The sequence below is a fragment of the Macrobrachium nipponense genome, chromosome 22, assembly GCF_015104395.2.
Source record: "Macrobrachium nipponense isolate FS-2020 chromosome 22, ASM1510439v2, whole genome shotgun sequence".
NCBI lineage: Eukaryota > Metazoa > Arthropoda > Malacostraca > Decapoda > Palaemonidae > Macrobrachium > Macrobrachium nipponense.
In genome coordinates this window covers 19,313,254-19,325,392 of record NC_087213.1, presented here as the reverse complement: position 1 = coordinate 19,325,392, position 12,139 = coordinate 19,313,254, and the positions used below count along the sequence as shown (strand labels likewise).

The following is a 12,139-nucleotide window of genomic DNA, read 5'->3' as shown; positions in this document are numbered from 1 at the left end:
GACATTTTGCATACTGGCAGAACCATCAAACAACATACGAAGGATTTTTTTGTTTAATAAAAACTAACGATGAACTATTCAGAGATAATTCAGTACGATAAAGGTCGGTAACAGAAAACCATACCAGTCAAATATAGATTCACATTCGACAACTACAGTAGTTACAACGCCACTGCATGAAACAAATATAGTACTTGGCATTAAATAAGTGATTTGCCTCACAAAAAGGAATTTAATCGCAAGTAATGACATGACAGTTAATCCCAGACTTAGGAGTAGGCCTAATCCTATAGAGTGTATTCGTACATAATAGTATGACCCTCCCAGTTCATCGGTGGGGGTGCTGTTGGTATATATATGGGAGGGAATTGATTGACGAGGGTTGCATGCCTTTCAAAATAGCTATTTTACATCTTGATGCATATAATATATATATATATATATATATATATATATATACAATATATATATATATGTATGTATGTTGTGTGTGTGTGTGTGTGTGTGTGTATGTGTGTGTGTGTGTACATATATATATATATATATACATATATATATATATATATATATATATATATATATATATATATATATATATATGCATGCTGTGGTTCTTTCCCTGTAACAGCCAGAAAAGGCGTAAACAACACAACAAAACCGGTTTCCATTGTAAACTACCCTGAATGGCCCAAAAGGGCCAGGAATGCTGGTTGCCCTCTTTCACTCGATCAAGGTCATTCTACACAACTTGCCATGGGAGAAGTCTCCCTCACAAATTTCTCTGAGAGAGAGAGAGAGAGAGAGAGAGAGAGAGAGAGAGAGAGATAGAGAGAGAGAGAGAGAGAGAGAGCGAGAGAGAGAGAGAGAGAGAGAGAGAGAGAGAGAGATTTAAATCCGGAAACAGCCATTCATGAAAATGAGGCAGCACACACGGAAATGTGAAACGCAGTATATTTGCCTTTCCCCCAGCCTTCTCTTCCAGAATCCTTCACGACCCGAATAAAAACACAACAGGTCCTAGTACTACGTCCTGCCCACCACTGCTCGTGCCCTTTGATTAGCCGTCCCGCGAAACTCCTTTCACCGCCCCCGGCTCCTGGCAACACCACCACGCGCATACACAAACGGAAATAAAGGGGACAAAATATCTGTTATAACAGACGCAAACTATTCATGTTAGTGGATAATGGGACTAAAGAAAACTAAAATGTAAACTTCGAAAGAGAGGGACCAGATGAACCGAAATGATGACCCATGGTAAGTCCTGAATTAAATATTTTGATGATGATTGATACAGAGTACGTGCAAAATAAAATACGTCACTTCGTATTTTACTTGTAGCTTCTCCAAACTGATAAAAATATCAGAATCTTATACATACACGCACACTATATACACTCACTTTTTTCGTGTTTGCTCAAACTATTACAAATACCAATAATGGAGGGGGTGCAGGATGGGACAGAGGGAAACCTGGATTGATAAGGGTTGAACGAAAAATAGTGAAATGATCAAACAGGAACAGTCTATATGACGCAAACTGATAGCTACGCAGTGGAAAAAATTAATGGTTCGTTTTCTTCGTCACTATCAATCACAAAATACATTTAAAAATGCGATGTGGCCAATTACACAAATGCATCATTATCTTACTTTCATTATCTAGCTGGGTTAGGCACAGAGCCTAGCCTAACCAGAGTCACAACCCCCTTAACCGCAAACTTTCGTTAGTACCATAAATAATAAAATGTGAAAAACAGGAATGAATTGCAGTCTATCCTTGCAGAGGTCTGCCCCGTTCTCCTTTAAAAAAAAAAAAAAAAAAAAAAAAAAAAAAAAAAAAAAAAAAAAAAAAAACGTTTCCTCTTCCTTTAACTTTGGGAGGAGCGGCTAGAAGACAAGTTATTCCTGGTTTCCCAAACCGGTAATTCACTTAACGAGGTCGATTTTTTGACAGATGAGGAATTTATTAGCCGGAGGAATTATTTGCCGATGGATAAGAACAGTTTTACGTCTTGGTTTTGTATTCAGAAAAAGTTTTTGCACTCTACTGGCAGTTCTGGCTTTTACTACTTTTCACTTGTTGACGGCGTATCCAGTTCCCACACCTCGATAGTACTTAACAGTTTATTCGTCGGCTGTGAAGACAAGTCATTGTTAATGGACTCTGGGAACATCCAAGACTTCACGTTACCGAGTTTTTATACTTGCACAGAGTCATCTATTTATGTAACATTAAATAGAATAAGGTTCACATCAGCATTCGCAATAGCGCATGTGCTACAAACAGTAACAATGTCCATACAATGCCTACGGTACATTCATCACCTTGCAACAACAAGCAGAAATTGAAAGACTAAGAAGCCACATATATTTTTGGGTAAATGTGTTAGCCATTATAATTCGCCTGCCCATCATATTCTGTCTGGAGGAAAAAATAAACATGCCAAAATAACCAACATTGAACTATTCTTGATACTGAATTCCTTTTACGCGCGGAATCCAAGTATCATACATATCTTCCTAAGATTAGCTTACTATTGAATTAAATTCATATATGTGGAATTTCATAAAACTCTTTAGCTATAGTATGCACAGTAAAACTTTAATAACCATCAGAGAGAGAGAGAGAAGAGAGAGAGAGAGAGAGAGAGAGAGAGAGAGAGAGAGAGAGATTGGGTTGTTACTATTTCTGCCTCAAGGTTCCTCTCCTCTGGAAAGGCACCTAATTCTTCCAAGGAGTGACCCCATTACGCGTAGTTAGCCAGGCTATTATTATTTAAGTAATAATGACGGGTAGACGCAGGTAATACTTCCAACTGCGTAATACTTTCTCAAGAAGTCGAAAACCGCACTAGTACATACTAATGGACCAAACATCATCAAAATAATAAGTTACATTAAATTTCACTTTACCATGATTATCACTTAATCAGTCATCATAACACGATAAATGAAATTTAATTATAACATAACACTTCCGCAAAAGAAACGGGGGCGTATTCTTTCACCTTGGATGTAGTACAAATGGTTTCTTCTGTTATTTAAGAATTTAAAATAAAAGGTTAAGGCTGCAAGCACTGAAAGACGATCAGAAAACATTCAGGATAATCATTTCGTTCCAAGCCGCAGGTATAACTAAAAATGTCCCATCCTATTTCTTTCTTGTTTTTTTCCTTTTACACAGATGCCCGAGACAGGAAGTATAAACATACACGTTACTGTTGTAAATGTTAGATGTCAATTGTGGCATGTGGTCGTTACTTCCAAGTCCGACTGAATGACTTGTCACTTTTCAAGCGCGTTGGCGACAATTAGCTTTTTTTTTTTTAACCTTCCATGCTCTCCTTTCGATTACCCTGCATGTTAATCAATGATCAGGAAGGGTGTTTCTCTTTAAGCGTTCCTCAGCGTTAAAGGTTTTACGTTGTAAATTTACCGGGGAAGCTACGAGACATTCGATAAGGAAGTTAAGTAATTATAATAAATAAATAAATCCAAGCGTGATAGTATCACGCCCACCCTTAGGGAGTATTATAATGGGCTACATCTTATAACAAGAGCTGAACATGAAATACAACTGAATCACAATAAAGATTGTGAACCGGAAATTACAGACTTCTCTTAACTACACTGTGCATAAATGTCTAATATTTGTTCCCTGCCTGGTAACATCACTAAATCGGATACGATGCAACAACTGGAAGGAGTAGTCCGAGCATACTATACTATTTTTTTTTTTTCATCTGTCCACCCGCCGGTGGTGTTTGCGTATGGTAACACTGTGTCCCGAGCTTTAGATAGTTACGCTATGTGTAAGTTTTAGGTAAATAAAAGGATATCTAGGTGTACATTTGCAACTGAAAAGTGTTTTAATAATTTACTGTATGCGAATTACACCGTTAATATTCGAAATAGAATATTATTATTATTGTTGAATGTAAGCTGAATGTAACCATCTAAAGCCCGGGACGCAGTGTTACCATACACAAACACCACAGGCGGGTGGACAGATGGAAAAAAAACGAGTATAGTCATTTGGGACAGGATCTAAGTGAGCGCAAACACTAGCTAGCACTATATGGACACTGAAAATTCATCTCATCAAAATGCTATAACTTTTACGATGACAGTGTTACTCTACAAACTTCTACAAGGATCTAAGTGGAATGCAGTAAGGATGGACCCCAAAAACACACGTGGAAGTTTGAGAAGAAATGCACGAAAGGGATAAAAAAAAAAAAAGTATGAGCTGTAAGATGAATTGCACGTATAATCCCATCACTCAAATCTAAGTTATGTTTTTGACACCTTACCTGTGTTTCCTCCTTGTTAACGCATATAGAAGCGGCTCGTCTTATGTAACCTTCGTCGTCGATCAAGCGTCGGCGGGAACAGCAACCAGTGACTTTATACTTCCCGCCAGCATTCACTCGGCTTATGATTTTGTTGCATGGCATCATACCCTTCCTGCGATGTTCGATACTAAGGCTCTCGTCCTGTGACGTCAAATCTAACTCGCTCTGTCGATCCAAGTTCTCCTGCCGTAGCAGATGACTTTCCTGGTGAACATATCCCCCAGGTCTCTTCTTCCTACTCCTTGGACAAGGACTCTTCTTGCTTGAATCTGGGCTCTCGTCCTGTCCGCTGTCGAAACTTGAGCTTTCCTCTTCCGCAGTTAAGCTTTCCCTCATTACCTCTCTATGAAAGACACCCTCGCTAGCTGCGAAAGCAGTTTCGGCACCCTTGTCCTCTTTGAGGGGATTGGTCGGATTATTGTTGTTGTTGTTGTTATTGTTATTATTTGAGACACTTGCAGATGGAATATTTGAGTCGGATTTGGAATATTGGTTGTTTAGCTCTAAAGGGGCAGACTTCTTAAACTTTGTTTCTATAATAGTGAATTTATTAGACAACGGCTTTTCAGTTGATGGTTCTACGGAAACGGTAAACAGAGGCAATCTAGTACCGCTGTGACAAGCGTAAGATTCTACAAGACTCTTTGGCACAGACGAACTAATGACATTTTTCACAAATGTTGACGGATATGTCGAAAAGCATGCATTTGAGGTACTACTGGTCCCTGCTGTATGAACTAAGGGAACGATCTCAGTCTTGTGTTTCTTTGCCCCATTGCAATTAGAGGATGACCCAGAAACGTGCCCGAGACAAGTCAAACCTGACTCCATTAATTTGTCACCTGGTGTGCACTTCCGTTGTGCAACATTAAGGTTTTCAAGTGTACTAACCGCTAAACTCTCCTTAGATGCCTGAGCGTGCATGGTGGTGGTTGTTGTAGTACAAGTGACAGGGGCACCTACTTGGTCCAATTTCAGGATGCTGTGGTCGTGAGGTAGTTTGTCGTGACTTACCCCTGGGTTAGACCAAGGCTCAGTAATTTGGACTGGATGGGTGGTGGGTTTTGAATAATCAGTGGGATTGTTATTGCTGCATAAAGGACTCTGCACAAGGTACACTTGAGATGTCGCAGGGAAAGAACCCGGAAATGATCGACGGTGAACAAATGTATTTGGCAGATCTCGGGCGTTTTCCTGGCTGTCTGAATTCGTTCCCAGGAGTTTGTTGGATAACACGGAGCAAGAAACCCCAAAAACAGGAGAATATGAGGCAGGAAAACAAAACTGGAAAGGGGTGGAATTTAGCAATGGGGTCGAGTGACTGGGGAAGCGAGAGTTTGGAAGTTGCTTATTTCGGGAAGGGAAAGGGGAAGACGAGGGCTTAGGAAGTTGGCCTTTTGGAGTTGGAGGTTGGAGATGGGGGCTTAAATCTTGAAGTCTACACCTCCACCTGTGTTGTCTATCCAAGGCTGCAGTCGACATCTGGACAACTAACCATCACCGTTGAATTCAAACGAAACTGTCACGGCCTAACAGGGCCTCTTAATATTCAACCTGTTGTATTTTCTGAACACCTGACTCTTCTTATTTTGGAAAATTACTTTTCAAACAAAGTAAGTGCTTGATGTTTCAAACACGCTTCCACTTATCAAACAAAAACCGCGAATATATTAATGTCATCAAGTTATACTAATCTTTATGGAAGTACCAATGTCAAGTAAATAATTCAATGACATCACATTAACAGCATTAAGTAACTAACGTTTTTGTATGGCAATTTGAGATGCAGTCGCTTACGTATCAACCAACACCTTGCCTATGCTTTACTGAGGAAGTTAGGGATTCCTAGCCAACCTTGGAAACACACATCGGGGTACGGCGAGTAAGTGAGCCATTATCGACTCACATAGGTTGTGTTCATTTCAACAAATCTGTCATCAGGTGTTCTATGCTGGAATATAAACATGGTCATTGTAGAGTCAATTGCTAACTCAGTAAAATAAACATTTTATATACATTCATAAATTCTAATGATATAGTTTATACTTTTTTCTGTCATTAACTACTTTTGATAATACGTTTCTTGTAAACTTGAGAACAGCATTATTCTGCGTTCCAATAATGTATGAGGTAATTGTCTGTATTAAAATTTGTATATAACGAAGTTTCTGTGAATGAAAAAGTAAACAATTGAATATTATTAAATAATTTTACAGAGAACAGTCTCAGAGTTGCTCGAATTCTATTGCGTTCAACACAACCAAGATTCCCTATTCTGTGTGACGTAATCACAGATTCACGTTGATGACGTCATTGTTGACGCACGCTGCCTCATCAGCTGGAACTGTAAACATGTAATAGAAAAACAATAATTTTGAAATAAAAGAAATCAATTTAAAATATTTAAACTCCACATTTGATGTCAATATATTTATAATTCATATTATCTAATGTTAAAGTTATCTCAAATTCCCTGATTTTTTAAATTTACTTATATTCTTTTAAGGACTTCATAGTTTTTAATGCGACTATGAATAAAGTCAGAGCTGATTGGCTAAGCTAGATCGCCATATTCACCGAAGAATGCTAGGAAAGTTCCAAGGAATACAGTGCTGTTAACGCCCAAATTTCAGTCTTAGGTACGTTTCTAACTTTTGAATTTTCAATTATGCAAGACTAGTAGGGAAGTGGACTTAATTAATGGTCTTGGATGGATGCTTTAGAAGAAAAAGAGGCGAGACTGCGCAGAGCATTTGAAATCGTCATTCCGAAGAAGTAGCTCAAGTAACATTAATGACAAAACCTTGATATTAAATGTTATACTATATATTTCATTTTGCTTCTGCCACTTAATGCTAAAATTTCAGTAATGCTACGTTTATTTATGCGTTGCAGTCTAGAATATATGATGAAATATAAAGCCCACGTAGGGTAGGGGAGCATGGATTTTTTTTCTTCCCCCATGTCTAGGCTAGCTTAGGCTATACTGTACGGGAAAAAATTGGGATAAAAAGTTCAAGGTGGAATTGTGACCCTCTTTCAGTTTTGAGTAGGCTATCGTCTCTTAAGAGCAGGGAACTAGGCTAGGTTTAAAATTGTCCTAGAGTGTAAAGCTACCCTTTAGGTATCTGTAGCCTATGCTGCATGAAAATAACCTAACCCTAAGGCAAGAGCAGTGCCTGAAGTTGATTCATGCCTACAAGTAGTTCATCACTGAAGAGTTGTTTATAATAATTAATAATGAGCCTTAGGTATCCAACTAGGATATCATTAGTTGTATGAAGAGCCATAAACTGCTGTGTTAGCCTAAATAGGGTAAAATACCGCATGGCCTGGATCAACTGAACGACGATCATAGCATGCTACCCTCTGAAAAAGTACTTCTAACGCGTCCTGACACCTGAGATGGGCATCAGTCGCGACTTGTTGTTGGTGAGAAACGAAGCTAAAGACCTCTACTCTCCTTTCGAAGTAAGTATTTTCTCCAAAGTTAGAAATTAAGGCCAAATTTAAAGCATTAAACAGAGGGTAGTGAAAAGGGTATCCAAAGCAGTGCAAATCTCACCAAAACGCTTTCCAAATTTTTACTTACGCTTCAATATTTTAGAAGATTGCTGCCATCTCGATGTACGCTTTAATATCTTAGAAGATTGACACCATCTTGATGTTTACAGAGTCGCTTGTGTCAACAAACTTCCCGTTTCCTGTGATAAATCCACACACCACTTGTACCCGCAGACGCTGGGGCACTTTCATCACAACAATCGGAACACGGTCCCTAACCACGACGTTTTTAAGTAAACAACTGTTTTGATAGATAATTTTTAAAGTAAAAAAAAATTTTTAAATAAATTGTAAAACATTAATATTTTACATATGATGATTAACAATTTGAAAATATTCGTTATTGAAAAAGTAGCTCGATTCTGACTCAAATTTAAGTATAATTATTTTTCGGAATTAGAACGTTCTTTTAAGATCTGTATTTTGATGTCACGACATCTTGACTTTCGTACCTGTTGTAAATAATTCGTACCTGTTGTAAATAATTGCTATACTCAACTTTCTTGCAGAACAGTTTACCAGTTATTCATGCAGATTGTTATCAGCGGTTCATGTAATTGTTATTATCGAAATGCGCATATCTTTATTATTTACTTTTTGGACATATGAAGATGTTTTACTGCCGGATTACCGTGGTAATGTGACACAGTCGCTTTTGGTCTCTGAGCCTCTGTCTGTTTTTGCACCATAAGAAATTATGGGGCCGAATTTGCAATGACCAGAAAGTCGTTAAAAGAGGAAAGTTAGCATTGAGGGGCATATGTTTTGATTGAGAAAAATACAAATTTATACAATAGCTAGCTTGTAGAAAATACTTGATTACAAAAAACTTGATTGACAACTACCTAAGCAGCATACCTACCATGGGTTTCAGAGACAGTGCAACAGTGCAAACATGTTTTTTGGCAATATTTCTGTAACGAACATTCGTATCAGAACGAGATTTTGCTATAGTGCATTACACCCTGTGCCGTAATTTATAAGGGTATCGTGGATCACTAATCGTAACGAATAACGACACTTGTCCTTGTACCAAGAGACAAAAACTTCATTATCCAGAAATGGATATGAACATGCGTAAAAAGCTTCACCTCCCCTTCCTTCGCCTTCCTTTCTCTCTCTCTCTCTCTGTTGCCATTCGGTATGTGTTCACCCTCCAAACTGGGTATAAGACTATACACAAAACATGGAAATTGGTGAAATTAGGCTATGTATTGGAAGTATATATACATAAATATTAAAGCAATTTTATCACTATTGCATTACTATGACAACTAGAATTCATGGAAACAGTTTATAATAATGCATCGGTGTATTTGTGAAGCTCCACTAATGTGGCAACGATGATTTTGCCATTCTTAGCATGCAAACATTAAAGGTTACATTTATTTCTGGCATACAGTTATTAAACAAAATCTAAATACTAATATAGAGTTAAATCAATGAAAAGTGCAAGCAAAAAAAAAAAATTATAATCCACTTATCTGTAGTCGGTTCCTCTATGGTTTTTGGCAGCCAGATGTACGACAAGGTTAGAAACATTGGATTGTATCTACTTTAGAAATATCTGTAATTTTTCGGGGTAATTTGGTTGCAAAAAAGGGATAATAGACATGAATTAAATAAACATTTTGAGATAACAAAGTAAAGTTGAACTAATTAATGAGTAAAGTAAACAATTAAGGGAATAGAACTTTGCAGTGTTGTCGTCTGCTGCTCGTAACTGTGTTTGTGGAGTAAGCGCTTAGGAACCAGGAACAGCAACTTGCTTCAAGTGCAATGTGGAGTGAATTAAGACCAAAATGTGTATAATAACAATCAAATGAGCACTGTGGAGTTTCAGTTGTGATGGCAGTAAGGATAAAAACCACCGATTACAAGACAAAAATAAATTCAGTTCAAACCATGACCCCGGGAATAACAAGTTTCATACTTTCACTAATATAGGCAACAAAATGTTTTATTGTGCTGATTACAACTGTAATCTTGAGTAAGATCAATAAACGTTACATATATACGCTAATGTTGTTAAAATGAGTTCTGGGAAGGCTGGGAAAGATGGTGTCCATCTGTGAACAGACCCGTCCATCCACACGATAGCCGCCATATTGGATTTCAAAACTGCCTTGAAAACATATTTTCACACTTGAAACTTACTGAACAATTACATAGCTATACGCTTCTTACCTTATGGCAGTCGAAATCCCAAATTTCTCGGCGCTAACGGTGACTGCTGACATGTAGGTGATACGACCCCGCCCACTTTCGGGGATCCCCGGTGCTACTGAGCTTTGCTTGACAATTCGTTTCCTGTCACCCACGGTGAAACACCCGTGTATTTCGCTGCAGTCAACTGTTTGCCATTTTGTTTGACAACCGATTTGGTGAAGTACAATTTTCTTGGTTGTTTTTTGTGTTTGACAGCATAGCTGCTTTCTTTACTCATCTGTTTAGTGTGAGTTATGTCAGATTCAGGTTCGTATGTTAGGTTTTGCAGCGAAGGCTGCAAAACTAGATTAGCCAAATTATGTTATGACTCACACTCAAAGTGCGTGAAATGTAGGGGGCAACAGTGTACTAAAGAGTGTACATGTAATGAATGTGAAGATCTAGATGATCAAGGATGGAAGAGTTTTTTGTCTCACCTTGATAAGATGGAAAAAGATAGGAAAAGAAAGGCAGCCATTAGTGCTGATAGTAGGGCTAGATTAGAGTCAACTCCTCCTACTTCAGTACATCTTACTCCGGCTCAGGTTCCCCATGCTTCTGATTCTGACACCATTGCCCAATTAGAAAATAAGATGGATAGGAAATTTGAGCTGCTTGCTAAATCTGTCATGGATTTAGGTACATCTTTTCATGAATTTGTGACTTAAGTCTAGTGAAGTGAAAAGTGCAAGTGTCGTATCCGACGAGGCGGCTGTCTGTCCCTCCACGTCTCCTAGACCGAGGTCACGGCCGTCGACTCAGTCGTGAATTTCGACTCGATTACTGTAAAGAGACACCATTGGAAAGGTATAGGTGTGCCTGGTGTAGGTTTGTTGTCGGACTCAGAGGTGTGTTCGCCTGATACCAGGCGAAAGAAGTGGAGTGAAGTGTCACGCCCGTTGAAAAGGCGCGCAGTGCCATTGGATAGTTCGTCATCACCTGTGAAGAGAGGGAGGGAAAAAGAGTCCTCAACCCTCGTGTAGCTTTTGGGAGAACCCTGTGTATCTTTCGCCTAGTAGAGGTTCGGATTATGCGAACAACGAAGAAGAAGCTTTTTTGGAACCGTTGAGACAGCTTCAGGACTTAGTAAAGTCGTTGAAGAAAGTTAAGTCTTATACGGATGAAGAAGCCAAGCAGTCGACAACGTCGGATGGGGAGGATCAGTCGGAACAAGAATCGAAAGCGGCTTCTGGCTTCTGATCCGGAATTCGAGCCAGCTCCTCCATCTTCGCCTCCTTCTACCTTTGTTAAGGATAGGAAAGTACTTTCAGCGAGTCTACCTAAACTGGTGCTTTCGCAGTCGGCGAAAAGAGTCTTCAAAGAAGCGGAGAAGTGGCTGGAGAAGAAGAGGGAGTCTGGTAAAGCCACCTTCGCTGTCCCACCGTCCAAGTTTCAGAAGACATAAATTTTATGCTTCCGGAGAATTACCCTCTTTGGGAGTCGCTGCCTCCGCCCAAGGGGATTTCTCAGGTCTGCTGGATGCTAACAGAAGGACAGCGTTTTCGTCGGCGAAAATTTTCTTCTCTTCGCCTGTTTTCGACCACCTGATTAAGAACCTATTTAAGGTAATAGAAGTTTTCAGCTTCTTAGATTGGACTATTGCTGTATTAGCAAGGAAAATAGAGGATTGTCAATCTCTGGAGGATAGCTTGGCGACAGACTGGCTTGATGTATTATTGTGTGCCGACAAGGCAGTCAGGGATGGCTCAGGGGAACTTGCATCTCTTTTTACTCTGGGCGTCCTTAAAAAGAGAGAACTTTGGTGCTCTTTCATCTCCAAGGGAGTCACTTCTAACCAGAAGTCTGCTCTCATGTTTGCACCTTTATGTAAGTCGCCTTTATTCCCTGAACAGGTTATTCAGCAAGTTCTCGCCGATCTGGAGAAAAAGTCTACCAACGACTTATTGACTCGTTCGTCGACGCGACGCCCCAAGGAGACACCACCTACAGGAGCTAAAGGGTCACCTCTTCAGAAGCAACCTTTTCGGGGGGGAAAGACTAGATAGCAA

The 12,139-nt window shown here is 39.2% G+C and overlaps 2 protein-coding genes across 4 annotated transcripts in view; one reads left to right on the top strand and one right to left on the bottom strand.

The window, feature by feature from the left end:
- The window catches only part of LOC135198519 (serine/threonine-protein kinase pakG-like), a 110,464-nt gene extending 104,284 nt beyond the window's left edge, over positions 1-6,180 (bottom strand). For both annotated transcript variants that reach the window (XM_064226174.1, XM_064226175.1), the window contains exon 1: positions 4,317-6,180. In XM_064226174.1, the coding sequence (XP_064082244.1) occupies positions 4,317-5,840 (1,524 nt within the window). In that variant the 5' untranslated portion in view covers positions 5,841-6,180. The remainder of the gene's footprint in view (positions 1-4,316) is intronic.
- Positions 6,181-6,864: 684 nt separating this feature from the next.
- The window catches only part of LOC135198521 (inositol hexakisphosphate kinase 3-like), an 80,149-nt gene continuing 74,874 nt past the window's right edge, over positions 6,865-12,139 (top strand). Inside the window, exons 1-2 of one of the 2 annotated variants that reach the window (XM_064226177.1) lie at positions 6,904-6,997; positions 8,033-8,155. The gene's annotated coding sequence lies outside the window, so the exon portion shown is untranslated. Of the gene's footprint in view, positions 6,998-8,032; positions 8,156-12,139 lie in introns of both variants that reach the window. The other variant, XM_064226176.1, reaches the window with a different exon arrangement.